This window comes from Triticum aestivum, chromosome 6B (genome assembly GCF_018294505.1).
Source record: "Triticum aestivum cultivar Chinese Spring chromosome 6B, IWGSC CS RefSeq v2.1, whole genome shotgun sequence".
NCBI lineage: Eukaryota > Viridiplantae > Streptophyta > Magnoliopsida > Poales > Poaceae > Triticum > Triticum aestivum.
In genome coordinates this window covers 11,794,671-11,812,346 of record NC_057810.1, presented here as the reverse complement: position 1 = coordinate 11,812,346, position 17,676 = coordinate 11,794,671, and the positions used below count along the sequence as shown (strand labels likewise).

Below are 17,676 nucleotides of genomic sequence, written 5' to 3'. Positions count from 1 at the left end.
TTGTAGAATATGCAAATTTTTGTATGTTCATATGCAAAGAATATGTCATTTTTTAAAAGAATTTTTATTTTGTTCATAGAACTTTTATTGTTTTTTTTCTGTTGTAATTTTGTTCATAAAGTTTTAGGACAAAAAAAAGAAGAAGAAGAAAAACGGAGGAGGAGAAGTTTCGTTTAGTTTTAGGATTAATTTAGTTTATGTTTAGTTTAGGAAGAAGCAAAAGAAAAAGGAGAAGAGGAGGAGAAATAAATAAGAATAGAAAAAAAAGAAAAAAAAAGAGGAGAAGAAGAAAGGAATAGAAGATAAGAAGAAAAAAATAGAGTAATTTCTAAAAAAAAATCTTCACCTCTATTCCTTTCTTCTTCTCCTCTTTTTTTTCTTCTTCTTCCTCTTCTGATTTTCTATCGGGTATGTCGTTGTCGATGTTCCACCTCCCTGATAACTTCGACATGAGGGGGGGGGTCGATATACCCCCTCCCCGATAACTTCGACATGAGGAGGAATAGGGGGTCGAGGGGTCGAGGGTTCGAGGGTCGTCGATGGTTCGAGGGTTCGAGGGAGATGCGGAATGAACTCCTACCACAAGATCGCATGCAAGCAATTCAAGAGAAATTGGCTGGATTCTTTCTTGACCACGTCATCAATAAAGCCGGAGAATACCACCATGCATATGGAAGTTGAGTTCATATGTTAGGGTACTGTAAGAGATCTTACACATTGTATATATATATGTAGCCAGTATCGTCGGCAAGATATACGAAAACTTGTTGTTCGACCAATCTCTCGTGGAGAAGGAGAGGTCGATCACTTCTCTCTGTATATGTTCATGACGATCTTCTGTACTTAATAGTTTCCTTCATTTGCTTACTAGCTAGCTAGCGTGTCGAGTCCTCTCTATACGTAGCGTCGACCAAGCATGGAGATAAGAGAGGACACTTCTCTCTATTAGCTAGCTAACACAATATATGAAACACCTAAATTAACCCTACAAAACCCCCCAACCCCCCCCCCTTCAGAAAAAAACAAAAAACTCAGCCCCTGAAATGTTGACACGTGGAAGCCTTTTGATCCCGGTTGGTGGCACCAACCGGGACAAAAGGCCCCCCTACCTAGTCAAGCGGCAGCGGCCAAGTGGAGCCCCATCTGTCCCGGTTCCTGGGTGAACCGGGACTAAAGGGACAGGGCTTTAGTGACGACCCTTTAGTCCTGGTTCATGAACCGGGACAAATGACCCTCACGAACCGGGACGAATGGGGGGTTTTTCTACTAGTGACAACAAGGATTGAGAAGCTCTAAAATTTGGATGGCCTATGAGTTGTCTCATGAAACACTTAACTTCGAGACTTAAAAGAATGGCCTTTGCTTCATTACGATGTACATAACCAATCTTTTTAATAATTAAGGAGAGTACATAACAAAGATGACCACGATAGAACCATTATGTAGTAAACAACTATGACTAACTACTGGACATGGAGATTGAAAGCAAGGGAAAGACCCTCACTACATCGCCTCAAGAACAGCTGGGCCATCCAGACCTTCAAACACAACTGTAGAGGCTCCAAACAAAGCTGCAGTTTCACTTCTAGCTCTCGAGATACATGCATCCACCAAAGGAGGAACCCCATGACTCGGATTAGTAACATTGACTTGTACGCTATACCGAGCTTGCTTCGGAGGGGTCATCTCAAGCTCTTCCAGAAAACCAATTGGTAAAACAATGGATTGACAAAGGAATTTGAAATTCCTGTTCATGTATAGCTTTGCGGTGCACCTGCCAAATAGGCCATAGGTTCACCCACTCCTTAAGAAACTCAGCATGTGAAAGTGTGTGCTTCAAGAGAAACAACATTTTGAAGATGTATTCGGCAATGCAACTTTTCAGTTCAATTGATGTACCATGCCTTCCACCCATTTAGGCGCATGTGCCCCCATAGTAGATGGTGACACTATGTCTTGTTGGGGTTGGCAGAGCTGGGTATCTGGCTCGACATCGATCATGTCCACAAGGAAGGTGGTCTGGAGTGTCAATGGAGCTTCGTACAGAAGGAGAAGCACCACTTCGAGGACCCCTCGTCAAGCACCACCACCATTGACCGACATGGTATCTCCCAAGAGGAGGAGCACATTGCCATGGCCGCTACACTGCAACATGTTATCACGGGTACACCACGCCGTTATCAGAGTTCTTCCATGCAATGGCAGAGAGTAAAGATGTCTGATGTGCAAGTTAGAAGGGTGCCTCGGGTGCGAGTTGGTGGTGTGGTGGCGCTTGGGTGCATAGGGTGGCAGGGGAAAATCTGGCTCGCCACAACGGAGCACAGGCTGGTGGCGCGGCAAAAGGATATGGCGGCAGAGGGACAGCCTCCTCGCACTAGGGACTGTCGGGTGAGGTATATCATGGTCATGGGGGAGGAGCGCACTGTTCTGCTACAGGTCACTTAGAGATGACATTTTCCTGTAATAATGTGCAACTCTCGCTCTTGCCTTTTCCCAGATCCGAGAAAGGTTGGTTTCCAATTTTTACATTTTTGTCCTAGGAGTATCGCCACCTTCCTGATTTGGGCTTCACGGAGTTAGGGCGTCATACCTAGCTCCACCACGGGTCGGTGAAGCTGGGAGCCCCAGTGTTACAGAACATGCCCTAATAGTCAATTCCTAACTACATACTTTGTTATCTCTTGCCACATTAGATATTTGAGTGAGATCAAAACTTTGTGATATATTATTCTAAAATTAAAGTTGTTTCCCGCCAGCATTGTGCATGTCACTTTGCTAGTTAGCAGAAAAAATATAAGAAGAAAATATAGGGTTTGCTTGAGAATATGGATCAGTTGGTAGGGAAGACACCCTTAGTATCAAGTGAAACCATCTTATTGCATGGTTTCTTTCTTTGACGAACCACAACAATATTGTTCCTCAGTGGATCGGAGCAATAACTTAGCCACATAAACCTAGTCAAGAAGGTGTTGTGCCACCTTCACATGGGCCCACGGGTATTGTAAGATCTAGGATTGTATATCCATTGCCTTCGGATATGCGTCCACTCCCTTGACCACTACTCATTGTCCCATATACAGAGAAATAGCTCTTGGTATTTTCCTTATATTTTTCTTAGTGAAAAGTTAGTCATTCCTAACTGATGTGTCTAGTGGCCACCGACGAATTGCTTTTCAGAAATCCAATTCATAGAAATCCTTCATGTTATTTGTAATATTCATATTGTAATTCCCTAGTTCTTTCTTGCTGTTGACTGCATGTAGGGGTTAGACTATCGTAGTGAGGTTGGTCGTGCCTCTGGCATCATCGGTAAATCCCGGGAGGTTGGTAATGTGCAGCATCTAGTGTCGGAGAGCATGGCCATGCCTCTGGCAGCTCCCTTCTATATGCAGATAAAAGCTATGGCAAGTTGAGTTTAGGAACAAGAGCAAAAAATTATTCACTCTATTCTTCTGGTTGCACTCCTCCAAGGGCAGACCCCAAATTATTGAAGAATACATGCAATGCCTTGTGGCCAACTCCAATGGCATGCCTCCTCACACTCCCCGCTTGTTTCATTCTCCCATCCAACTTATATCACGATGCAACAAGATGATTCGTCAAGGAAAATAATGGATAGTCAAGAGATGGAATTGAAGAACAGCCGTGAGAAACTTAGTGATAAAGGAACAAGTTATACATCAAGGAAAGATGTATCAACTAGAACTACAATGTGAAGCAACTGGAAGAAGAAATAAGAAGAAGGCTAGGTAGAATGCTGAGCCTCGTAAGGTGTGAGGAATCAAATAGGCGGGACGAGAGGAGGAGAGGATCATCAGGAGTAGATAAAGTGAAAATTTTGGAGTAATGTAGTTCACATGAGCATGCATTTATGCTCACTGCTCGCACATGCACATAGCACTCATCCATCTAACATGGTGTTATCTCTCATCAATCCTCAACCAACATCATTTAAACTTGACGCGTGCAATTTCCTCTTGTGTTGTGTTGTATGACACCATTACTCCAACATGCATTCCGCCACTAGTGGTGCTCCATTTCTTTTTTTCATTGTTCATCACCCATCAGTGGGTCAGTGGGAACTATGACTAGTATATACGTAACATGCTATCTTTGGCGGTTCAATAACCCCATCTGTGGCGGTTTTACTAACCGACATATGTGAAAGATCATCAGCAATATCTCAACAAACTAGAGGCAAATGGAAGAAGCTGCCAGTTATAGGTCCAGCCTGGGATGGCTACATTCGTTGAACTACCATGCCTGGTGGTTATTGAGTTCAGACCGCTATAGACATGTCGTTTAGGGGCAAGGTGCCATCCATTTAACACACAACTGGGCAATGCACACATTAAATTGCACATCCTTTCTTCGTAATTCTGCCCCTAGTTCCATCGTTGCCTGGCATTCGCAAGATGTAAATAACTATTCTCATATAGAAATTTATGACTACATTTTTTGCTTTAAACGTAACATAATATTAACTGGCATTCGTAAGATGTGTATTGTTTGAAAGTATGTGTTGCTGAGTTATGCATTGATAAGTTAAGGATGTGTTAGCTATGGTAGGCAGAGGAAAAAAGGACTATGAGATGAGCAAAGGGTTCTTAAGGCACCAGGAGACTTTCTGGGACCCTTTGTTAAAGATCCGAGACCACGAGTGATTTTTTTTCGTTTTGTTCCCATTCCTTGCCACATGATCAGAATAGTTATCCATCAAGAGAAACAAGAAGAAAATAACAGTTTACTGAGTAATAATATATTAGTTTTAAAGCTCAGAACGTTTTGACACAAATAAGAGTGGACTGGGTCGAGGGAGATTGTTGTTTCCATGATGAATTAATATTCCAAGATGTATATAGCGGCATTTCAGTACTGAGTTCTCTTTTTTTGTTGGGAAAAACATAACAAAAATGCTCATGTCTGTTGGCATGCCTACAGACCTAAAACATCACATGTTTATGACAAGGAGGGAGTAATGGATACAGAAGAGTAGAAAAGACGCTCAGAAGAAACCATATAGGACTTCACTCTGATGTATGCCTGCGAGTGTTCCTTATTGTTCTTGTCTTTTTGTTCTAATTTCTAAGGCAGAAGGTGGGAGGAAACCAGTGTTGCATGAATTCAGAAAGCAGCATTAATATCCTTCCCGTCCCCTTCCCTTCGTTGCTGGAATTAGCAACAATTCATTTAGAATGAACTTATGCAAGGCATAGAAGGGTGAGCAGTTGTGGCGTCGATAGATTGCTGCATTCCAGCCAGCCTGGCACACAAGTCATGAGCTATGGATAACGAAGAGAAAATTAATCAAGAACGGTTGAAGAACAACTTGCGCCACTATAGTGCTAGGGCCATCTACTAATTGAGATAAGGTGTGCTATATCGCAAAAATTGCTAGATCCATGGATGCATGTGCAAACAACTGAACAACATTAAGGCCCTGTTTGGTTGATAAGTCCTAGGACTTTTTTTAGTCCCAACTTACAATTCATAAGTCCTTAAAAAGTCCCTACTTGTTTGGTTCCTGAGACTTGACACGGACTAAAATACCATATTACAACTATAAGTCCCTATAAGACCCTCCTTGAGAGTCTTATTTTATAAGTCCCAAATGCCCACTTTAAGTCCCTATAAGTCCCTCCTATTTGGTTTAGATGGGACTTAAAGGGACTTTTTTAAGTCCCTACACCAATAAGTCCCTGTAACCAAACACCCTCTAAATTAGTTCTTCCACGCTGCATTCCAGCAGTAAACTAAAGTGTAGTTAATAAAAAATATAAGTTATTCATCATTGTGCAACCCCTCCTCAAACGAATTGGGCTAGGCTCACTTCCCAAAATGTAACCTTTCTATATACATCACCCAGGATGCAGAATAATTTATTCTTCACCAGAGGTAATCTTAAAATCGTTCCATAAATAAATTATATTTGGAATACAAACAGTTAAATTCATATTGATTCACTAAATTAAATTTAGCAGAAGAAAACAAAATTATATGCCATAAGACCAAACAAAATGCATTTTATTTATATTTTACACTATTTTTTACCTTAGTAATTTTACTTAATATAAAATATTTTTTACGATGATTATATATTTCCTTACGTTTTCTTTTTAGTCTGAAATAAGATAAAATTTACGGAACCGACGGCAAAACAAACAGGCGGAGGGCCGGAGCATGAGAACATGGGTATATGGCGCAGCCCAATAAGGCCTACTATACTCTATAGGTATCCGGTTTACAAGGGGAGCACCTATGTGCCGCTTACTGCGGCAACCAGTCGGGGCTTCGCACAGGGAGCCCCCCGACTGGGCCGGCCCACACAGGCAGCGTGTGGTGTAAAAAATGAAAGAAAAAGTGAAGCTTCAGCGAGGACTCGATACGACGACCGCACACTTCTAGAGCAAGCTACCAAACCACTACGCATGATTGCTGCTTGTGGTTAAATGGCAATACGGAAGCTATACAACTAGTCACGTCACCAGATCCAGTTATTGTTTCTTTTTTTTGACCTTTTCTTGTAATTTCCGAAGAACAAAATATAAGAACATTTTTACGAACGCACACGAGTTTTAGTTTTTTGTCACTTTTTTGAATATGTAATCAAAATTAAAAAAAGGAACAATTTTGAAGTTCTGCACAAATATTTAAAACATGAACATTTTTAAAATTACGATCAGTTTTGATAAAAAGAGACACATTTTTTGAAAATGTGAACAATATTTTGAATTTTTGAAAAAAAACTAAAAACAGGAACATATTTTGATTTTGTGAACAAATCCTGAAAAACATGAACATTTTGTTAAATTCCGAACAAAAATTCACAATCATGAACTGGTTTTGACAAAATGTGAACATTTTTTTAATTGGTGAACAATTTGCAAAAAGAGGACATTTTTTAATTTGTGAACAAATTCTGAGAACAGGAACATTTTTTAATTTGTGTTTTTTTTAAAAGGGGAACATTTTTTAAGAATGGTGAATAATTTTTTAAAGATGTGATTTTTTAAAGAAAAACGTACCAAAGAAAATTTCGAAACGATCATTTTTTGAAAATTGCAAAAAAAAATTGAATTGTGAACAATTTTTGAAACATTTCAAAAAAAATGTTCTCGAACCTGAAATTTGTTCAAAAATTCAGAAAAATGGTATATATTTTGAAAAAGTTTCTACATATTTTTAATTTCTGAACATTTTCATAGACAAGAACATTTTTTTTGGCTATGCGAACAAAAAAATTGAAACTGCAGAAAATGTTTTTGAAAAACATGAAACTTTTTTTAAGTTGCGAACAAATTATGAAATCCTGAACAAAATTTGAAACCATGAACATTTTTTGAATTTTTGAACAAATATTGGGAAATGGAACATTTCATGAAATTATGAATATTTTTTTATACAAAGCGAACAAATTTTGCAAGTTAGGAACAAAATTTTGAAAACATGAACATTTTCCTTAAAAATGAACAACATTTGTAAATGTGAACATTTTTGAAAAAGAAAAAGAAATCTGAGAAAGAAAAATGAAAAACAAAACAAAAGAAAATTAGAGAAAAAAGAAACAAAAAAATAACTAAAGAAAATAAAAATAAAAAGAAAACAAAGAGAGAAAAGGAAAAAAGAAACAGAAAATAAAGAAAAACGAAAGAAAAAACAGAAAAGAAAGAAATCCGGTTCAGGGACCTTCTAGAAGGTTCCCAAATCCGTAAAAAAACCGGCTGGGATCCTCTAGAAGGTTCCCAAAACCGAAACTGCGTACAGTGGAAGGTGGGCCGGCCCAGCAGATCGCTGCCCTATGCGTTCTCTCGACATTTTGACGCAACGAGCGTCCAATAGGAATTTCCGTTTACAAGGCCGGCAGTACTCCAGCTGCGCGGCCGCCGACGGCCTAGCCAGTGCGGCGCAAGGAGGAAAGGGGTGATGAGTAGCATGATTTTTTTTATGGTTAGGTTAGGATGGGTTAGTGGGTAGGTTAGGGGATGGGTTAATGGTTTTATAGGATTAGAATGGGCCACTGACCACTGGCCCGCATGATTAGATTAGCCTACGTACTATTAGTATTTTCCGATTCTAACACAACCACGCATACAAACTGTTTGAAGAAATATCCCAGTGAAAATGTTTGAAGGAAGAAGAGGATTAATACTTACACGTGGGTCTCATCTATCATAATAGTCAATCATAATGGTCAATCTAGCGCAGTTGACTATTGTGCAACTTCAACGCTTACATGTGGGCCAACCCTTTCATAATCGAGTTTAATTTTGGGCGAAATCAGCCAGTTTTCTCACTTGGTATTTTTTTTGCCATGAATAAGAAAAAATAGAGCTTTTTGCTCATTTTTGTAGTGTAGTTTCTAGTGAGGGTTGGTTGAGACGTGGTGGCAACCAGAGACTGCTTGCTGCTGACTGCTTGCTAAATACTCGTTGCTGATTGCTTGCTAAATACTCGTTGCAGATTGATTGCTGCAGGTGACCAAATACTATGCTACTGCATCTGGGATGCGAAAAAGACTCCATGGTGGCAACCAAAGACTGATTTATAGCTAGCCTAGGGCTGTCCCCAACAACCACAGCTAAGCTGATTTTCGCTGAGGAATTTGTGCATGCAACGAAATAACCACGAAGAGACCCTGCTTAAGAAGTTGTAGATAATGTAAGTCCATCTATAAAATATTCGACGTCACAACTGACTCTTCATTTCCCTATATGTCTCCCATGTCTATATTGAAATGTGGCTTCGGTCCCTCATAGAGAAGTAAGAGCTCATTACAAATGTACTCTGCTCTCTAATTCCGACTCTTATGAAGGTGAGCGGGGAGTGATTAGGTGGCAACGGAGCATAGTTATAACTCAACTAGAAGTTCACTTTACTCATGTGCATGTTTTGTTTCTCCTTGAACTTGCATGGGATGGAAGGAGAAAAAATGAAAAATAAAGCTAGCTAAAAGGTAGAGGCTAGGAAGGTCTGAGCGAGAATGGAAATCTATTAGGCAGTAGGAGGGGATCGTGAAGTGATAGTCATGCACACAGGGGTACATATATTATTCTAACACCTATGGAGTACAACTCCATTTAGTATTGTCCCACTTGTCGTTCAATCAGTATCAAACCTTGTGGACGCAACAATCTCTTCAGTTTTCCTATATTTCGTTGGACAATGTCATTGATTTTTCCATGCATTTCTACATTTAATGTTTCATTTCTTTTGAAATGGTTCATGTGGGGACAGTGGCGGAGCTTGAGCACAATTTAAGAGTGGCCATGACTTGGAAGGGAACAAATTAGTAGGGAAGGAGGGGCTACTCTGGTTGAACCACTAGTTACGCTCGAAATGTAGAGTCAGACATGGCTAACTAATACCCCATCCGTCCGAAAAAGCTTGTCCCTCAAATGGATGTATCTAGCATCAAGTTAGTGCTACATACATCCATTTGAGAAACAAGGTTGGGACAAGCTATTTCGGACGGATGGAGTACCTATTTTGCAATGGTGAACAAGAACATGTTTCTCCCAAGTCCAGAAAGTAATTAACGGTCATGCAATCAGTGACTCCAGAAAACTATTGTGCAAGTAGATGAGAGAAGGAGAAAATAAATATTCAACACAGGAAACTCATATCTCAATCACGAACAAAACTGTAATGGTACCATAATGTAGGTACTATCCCTCACGATTGAAACACATGTTCACACTTGGCCCCAAACCCTAGCTGAAACAGTTTTGATTGCCGTCTATATACTGCTGCTTTCTGCAATGAGCATCCGAGATGGCTGGATAACCATATATGTTGAAAAGGTATCCTAGGCTGTTAGATGTGTGATCCATTTGTGTGATATGCCAATAGGCACTTAACGGCATTTTTTTTGAATCCTCGATATACCAACCTGCACGTTGTGTATGGCAGGGAAAGCTGCACATATTGGCTAGTTTATTGAACACGACAAAGTATCATTTTCTTTTCTGGTGAATAAAGTATCATATTATATCTTTATGTCGGCACAACTTTCCCAGACTTTATCTAAAGACAGCATGCGCGCAATGCATGGCGCATACCGTGGATCCAGACCTGACCAACCCTAGTCGTCTTTGTTCTGTGAACATGTATTATACATTTTCCCCAAAGGTTTCGTACGATATGATTTTGTATGTGCCATGGACACTGACACTTCATAATTTATGTCTGGACTAACCACAAACATTGGTCCAAAAGCAGTCGTTATAGAGTATTGTGCATGACACTGACACGAACAATTTTTATCTCAGACTAACCATGTTAATTAGCCTCGAAACATATTCTGCACTGACACTATGACAATACTTATATCTAGCTAGACTTATATATGCAGAGGAAAAAGAAATCAAGACTTTACCCCTTGTATGTGTGATTGACGGTATCAATATTTATGTCTTATCTGACCTCTCTCAGTTGCGAACCGTCAGTCGGAAGTGCTAATTCGACTTGTGCAAGCCCATTTAATCCATGATTCACTCCTTGTATTGTATATTCTTGATGCCTTAGATGATACTCTACGAAACTGTATTCAAAATGCATCTTCTATTCGCAAAAAAATAAATGCATCTTCTTTTACAGAGAAATGGACACTCTTTTTTTGTAGATATATAACATATCTTGTAAAATGCATCAAATAATTATACTGACTGGTTGCGTGGTTTCTCCATTATCAAATATTGGCCCATGTGAAAATCTTCTTTCCATTATCTACCATAGAGGGTCCAATAGTCAGTGGCGCGATGGAATGAGCACACAGAATAGTAGAGAACGCAATGCTCAAAGACAACACCTTTAAGAGAATCATTACTTGTAGCCATTGTTGGGTTCAACCAATGGAGGACATACCAAAAAATATTTTTTTTAAATACATCGTCTCTGTTACTAGATTCCCTCGGTCTGCAGCAAACATACAATTTTTCGCAGATCTAGAGAAATTTTGTGTCTGCTAGCTAATATTGAAAGCACAGCCTCGGTAGAAACTCTTCTCTGACAGCCCCACCGAGAAAACTTTGATATTGTAGTTTTGCACAAGTTTAGAGGCTGTTTCATAAAATAGTTTACCGCTAATAATCTGCCTTGGGCAACTTTGTACCTAGCCTGGTAGCAAGTAACAACACTGTACCTAGTGCTCCAATGAGTTCAATCATATATAGAGAGTAATCCAAATTGCCGCTGTATGGATATACACTTCAGTTTTGAACAATTACAAAACCCAAACCGGTTTTGATTTACCCTGGTGGGCATATCTTTGAAGCTAACGCTGGCTGCAGATTGAGCGAGTCGTCGTTGGTATTAAAAAACAGAGGGCCGGCCAGGCCTGAAAGTGCGCACTAATTAAGCCGCTAACCAACAAACCATGCGCAGATCTAGAGATGCTTGGCACGTGCTAGCGATTACCCATCACGTCCTCCTTGGAAAAGCACCTCTTTTCAAACGCCAGTTGCGCGCAACTAGTAAGAAAACTATTAGGTGGAGCTTAAGTTGCAACCGCGTCCTTATCACTCCAGTCACAAAGAAGCTTCAGATCCAATCAAACTAGCTAGGTAGTAGTCCATATACACATACAAGCGGCAGCAACATAGCCACAACCAGCAAGCAAGAGCTTCTCAAAGGAGATAGTAGAAACTGAGGCAGAGAAAAAGAGAGGAGAGGAGCCAGCAGGCTAGCAAAAGTGAGAGAGTGATAGGGTGAGAGTCAGGATGCAGTTCGCCACAGGGGCGATGAGCTCTCTGCTTCCCAAGCTGGGGGAGCTACTCAAGGAGGAGTACAACCTGCAGAAGCGTTTGAAGAAGGGGATCAGGGACCTGAAGGATGAGCTCCTGGTCATAGAAGTTGCGCTCCTGAAGGTGTCCGACGTGCCACTAGACAAGCTTGATCCGCTGGTCAAAATTTGGGCAAACGATGTCAGGGAGCTGTCCTATGCCATCGAGGACAGCCTTGACTCCTTCATGGTGCGTGTTGAAGGTGTTGAGCCTACCAAGCCACACACCTTCTTCGGGTTCATCAAGAAGACCTGCAAGAAGGCCACCAAGCTCAAGATTCGTCGCAAAATAGCCAACGACATCAATGACGTCAAGATCCAAGTTAAGGAGGTGAAGGAGCGGTATGACAGATACAAAGATGTTATTGGTAATACTAATGCCAAAACAGAAGTCGATCCACGTCTCTTGGCCATGTGCAGCAAAGTATCTGACCTTGTTGGCATTGAAAAGTCAATGGATGAGATAACAGAGAGGTTGTCTAAGGGCGATGATCCGTCCAGTGAAAAGCTCAAGGTTGTCTCTGTTGTTGGATTTGGAGGATTGGGCAAGACAACTCTTGCTAAAGCTGTGTATGACAAGCTTAAAAAGAATTTTGATTGTTGGGTTTTTGTTCCGGTGGGTCAAAGTCCAGACACAAAGAAAGTTCTGAGGGATGTCCTCCTTCAACTTGACATGGAGCTGTACAAAGCTTCAGCAACAATGGATGAATGGCAGCTGATAAACCAGCTGCAGACATTCCTAGTAGGCAAGAGGTATGCATTTTTACCCTATGCTAGTGTCCTGCATGCTTTGATTTGTGCTGACATCTAAGTGAAAATACTAGTACGGGTGAAAACAATACAGTGGCATTACTATAACATGTATAACATCCAACCTAATAACAGTGCGACTTTAGGCTTTGTCAGACAGATAAGGAATATAATACTGTATATATATATTCTCTAGATGATATTTTTCCTTTGATTCATCCAATTAAAGTGGTCGGACCTTGCGCAAGCGGGAGCTACTTGCACCGGCGGCCCTTTTTTTTATCCTCCCAACACTAGCTGCCAGAGCCCTCCTATCCTCCCTCCATTCCCTTCGCCGCCGGGCTAAGCCCATGGCGGCCGGCGGTGGCAGAGGTCCTCCTCCCCTGCTCGCATGTGGTGTGGTGCGGAATCTTGATGCGAGTGGTGGTGCATCGAAGATTGGATTGCGGCACGACGCGGCGGTCGACCGAGATCGGATCTAGGGCGGCAGATGCAGGCTCTATGCATGGCCTTGGGAGGCTACTTGGTCATCGGGTCCGGCTTGGGAGCGGCATCGTAGAGGGGCGCCGTGGAGGGCTTGGTGGAGGGCCGGTTGTATGCGAGTGTGGCCTTCGGTCAGTGGCCGGCCAGTGTGCCCTGCTATATACAGCGGCGGAGCTGGTGGTCATCTCCTCCGTCGGAGGTGGTCGGCCAGAGGCTGGGTTGTCGGATCTCGAGATCAGTCATCTAGTCCCGACTACGAGTTGGGGAGACATAGTTGCCAGTGAAAACCAAGCCGACCGCGGATGATGGCTGCATTCTACGATGTTACCTTGATGAAGGCATCGTCGTGTGACTATTGTCGACCCACTCATGCTGCTCCAGGGGAAACCCTAGGATCTGGTCTTCCAGAAAGGATGATGGAGACACTGCATTGTCGTTTCTCTCTAGGGAGCATCGTTTGTGGCACAACATTGGAAGACACCGGTAGGAGGTGGAGCGGCTTCATCTTGCATGGAGCTTCGGTGGGAATGTCAAGTCATGCCTGGCCGACAGGTGCTACGCTGTGTCATGTCTGTTTGGCAGGTGCTACGCACGAAAAATCTTCCAGACTTCAAGTTATGTCGACTGGTGGTACTTGACGACATGTTGCCGCGGTGTACCGACAGCGACCGCGACGTGCTCAGGAGTTTGCGTGTAGGGAAGTGGTGTCGTTGGTTGTCGTGGTGGCGTCGACGGATGGCTGGACTCGCAAGGATGTTGTGGATCTCTTTCCTGAAGATGGGTTAGCTGTTCGATGATGATGGCGGCTTTTAAAACGTATGCATGTGGTGTACGCTTTAGGTTTGCTGTACCAGCTGTAGGTTTCGATACCTTGTGTGATCGGCGACAACACAGGTTTTAGATATAGGGAGTAAGAGCACTCCATATTATCGAGTTTGTAGGTGTAAGTGGTGGCTTCGGGATGGCTTGATGTATATTCTTGTCAGACCTTTGTTGAATAAAATGCATCGATTGATGCAGAGGCCGGGGGTTTTAACATCCTTTTCCAAAAAAAAACTATAGATGTAATGTATAAACAACATATGTTGTTAGTTTTTCTTTCACGTTTCCATAGAAATTTTCAGTTTATATTATTCAACGAGCACAGGACATCAAAGAAAAGTCTGAACGGTTAAAAGGAATACACCTAGAGAGCACAGGCATGAGCGTCAACTGACTCGAACACACCGACGTAAAGCTAGTCTATTGGATTAGCAACATGCACGTAAACACAATCAGCTAATCATGTGTACCAGGGAGCTGTGTTTCAACTTTCAATTGGCCAAGCTTGCAAATAATTTCTTCTGAGTGTTTGGGTAACAATAGCATACCAGCAAGACCAGTAGAATAGATGTGGCACATCTATTCTTTTGCTAAAATCCGAGGTTATAACCATGTGAGTAAATTACATGGACTTTGGTTTTGTGCCTAGTTAGTGGACATCCAATTATCTGCAATATAACCATGTGAAAATGCCAATTAAAGACTCATGTATGCAAAAAAAATGCTTTTAAAGTTTGAGATGTACTCCCATGGAAATATACTACTGTATGTTATTGATGGCATCCAGAGGGAGATTATTATATTAAATTTTTGCTATAGTTAAATGCCTTTTTTTTGTTCTGGTGTGTTGGTGTGCTTGTTCTAATTAAAGATCTTGCCTCTCATGGAAATAGGTACATTTTTGTTATGGATGACATATGGGATATACGAACATGGGAAGTGATTAAATGTGCTTTCATGGACAGTCATCCGGAAAGTAGATTAATCATAACTACTCGTATTGTTGATGTTGCCACAAAAGCTGGTGGTATCTACAACATGGAAGAACTTTCTAATGATAACTCAGAAATATTATTCTATACAAGAACATGTGGTGGTGAAGGACTAAATTCATCTAACCAACATGTTGAGGTGACTAACAAAATTTTGAAGAAATGTGGCGGTGTGCCATTAGCTATTATTACAATTGCCAGCTTGCTTGTTGGAAAGCAGAGTGAGGATTGGTCTAAGGTGTATGATGCCATTGGTTTTGGGCATGAGGACAGCGAAGTTGTTCAGAACACAAGAAAGATATTGTCTTTTAGTTATTATGATCTACCTTCGCATCTGAAGACGTGTTTATTGTATCTAAGTATGTTCCCTGAAGATAGCTTTATTGAAAAAAACTCACTCATATGGAAGTGGGTCTCTGATGGTTTTGTCCCAGATAGGTCATTTCAGTTAGGAGAGAGCTACTTCAGCATGCTAGTAAATAGAAGCATGATCCGGTGGATAGATGATAGTGATTATGTGGGTGGCCAAAGTGGTTGTCGTGTTCATGACATGGTGCTCGATCTCATCCGCACCATATCAAATGAGGTAAACTTTGTCACAGTACATGATATGGAGCATCACGGCACATGTTTGGGAGGAAAGTCAACCAACAAGGTTCGTAGATTAGCAGTTCATGGAAAAAGTGGGGAACACAACTGTAGCATTGCAATGGAGCACGTAAGGTCATTTAATGTTGTCGAGTGCAGTGCCAATAGTATTCCCCTGCTTTTGAGCTTTAAAGTATTGCGTGTGCTAGTTATTGAGGACTGTGTCTTTTCAGAAGGTAGTAGTCTTGAGCATCTCGGTAAGTTGGTGCAGCTGAGGTACCTGGGGCTAGTGAAGACAGCGGTCAAGATCCCGGAAGGAATAGGGCATGATCTGAAGTTTCTTGAGATACTGGATGTAAGGGGAGGTTTGATAAGTGAGCTGCCGGCATCTGTTGGTGAGCTAATGAATTTGAGGTGCTTGTGGGCTGATCAGGGTACAGTGATGAAGGGTGAGATAGGGAAACTGAAATACCTTGAAGAGCTGCAGCTATATTCAGTGGAGAAGTGCCCAAACTTCTTCACGGAGGTGGGGAAGCTGACAAACTTAAGGGTACTCAAGATCTATTTTGGTGAAATAGAGGAGTCTGCAGGCAAGTCTCTGATGGAGTCTCTGTGCAACATGCAAAAGATTCATAATCTGATGATTGTGGATGATGATCGTGGGGCTAAGTATTCGGTTGTCGTCAATCATAGCTTGGAAGACTTTGCACCCTGTACAAAGCTTTTCGAGTTACTTCTGCCTATCATAGTTATACCGAGGGTGCCATCATGGATCAATCAATTAACTGTTCCACTCCTTTCTCATCTATGTCTGCATGTGGATGCGGTAGAAGTTCGGGATGTTCAAACCATCGGCAGGTTGCCGTCGCTCCTCGTCCTTTTTCTCTGGAGTACGGATGATAATAACATATCATATACTTTTGGCAGCAATGTGTTTCACAAGATGAGATGGTTGTGGACGAAGAAGATAAAGATCGCTGTTGGAGAAGGAGCACTGCCGATGCTTGAACGCATGTTATACAGTGCAAGCGCTGAAAGAAAGGACGCTGCCAGCTTGGTGCCGTGGGGGAGAAATAGCTGCCCTTTGCTGAAGTATGTCATCTGTTACCTTGACTGCACTAACAGCAGCTACAGGGAAGTAGAGGAAGCGAAGCAGGCGCTGATGCAGGCTTCCGGCACCCGTCCCAATGCTGTGTATCTCGATCTCGACATAGAAGAAGAAAACTACGATGAGGAGGCAGGTAAATTCATTGATAATCTGGAGTGGATCCTACGTGGTTTGGACAGACCCGAGGATATGGGCCGTCCTCCTGCACACCAGGAAGGAAGGACACGTCGCATGATTAGATCACTCGAGAGAAGATTACATGACGCCGCGGAGCCTCGGGTCGGGAGGTACGGCCAACAAGAGATACGTGGCCTTGTCACCAAATTCAAGAGTTGGCTACATGATCATGCAGGTACCGACCAGGATGAGGTACGTACATACCACTGTCAATCATATCGATCGATAGATATTTCTGTATTTATACATGTGTAAATATCATGTCGCTGATGGCCGGCTGTCTGGTTTTTGTCTAATAAATCTCCAGGCGGGCAATAGTGACGACGATGATGATGAAGATTATTATTACGACGACGATGACGGTACCGACCAAGCAGAGGTACGTGCGTACACACTACTCCATCATATTGATTCAGACGCTATATAGAAATCCACATATCATGTTACTAATGGTGAAGCCAATTGCAGTGGGGACGAGGAGGAGGAGGGGGGCAGCCAACCTTGAATCTCTTCCTTCGGTCATGCCTCTGTCTCTCTTTTTTTCCCACTTATATCCACATGTGCCCATTATTTATATTGGCATCAGGCGGATGCCACTTAACTAATTACTCTTCTCATTTTGTATTTTAGCAATTTAATACCAGTAAATTTTCTAAGCAACACCCCAATGTAATTTCGATGTTTGTAAGCAATTTTTTTGGAGATTCCAAATTAGCAGATTACGAAATACATAGCAACCCATCTGTACAGTTTCACCTTTTTAATTAGGAATCCACCCAAAAACTTTTTGCTTACAGGATGGTGGCCATCTCGAAGGCTTCTATGGACTTACTGTCGCCACTTGGAAGGCGCCACTTATTTCGTCCATGGGTGCAAAGAAAAACACAAAAGAAAATAGGTTTCTCCTTCAGCATTAGACTGGGTGGTAGAAAAACAAGAAAAAAACGAAAACTTGAAAAAAAAAGAATTTTTATTTC

At 41.8% G+C, this 17,676-nt stretch overlaps 1 protein-coding gene across 1 annotated transcript; it reads left to right on the top strand.

The window, feature by feature from the left end:
• The first annotated feature begins 11,570 nt into the window (after nucleotides 1-11,570).
• LOC123135396 (disease resistance protein RGA5) lies at nucleotides 11,571-17,658 on the top strand. Its single transcript, XM_044554460.1, has 4 exons — nucleotides 11,571-12,532; nucleotides 14,728-16,891; nucleotides 17,007-17,078; nucleotides 17,168-17,658. The coding sequence occupies exons 1-4, from the start codon at nucleotides 11,718-11,720 to the stop codon at nucleotides 17,327-17,329; spliced, it is 3,213 nt and encodes a 1,070-aa protein (XP_044410395.1). The 5' UTR covers nucleotides 11,571-11,717; the 3' UTR covers nucleotides 17,330-17,658.
• The last annotated feature ends 18 nt before the right edge of the window (nucleotides 17,659-17,676 follow it).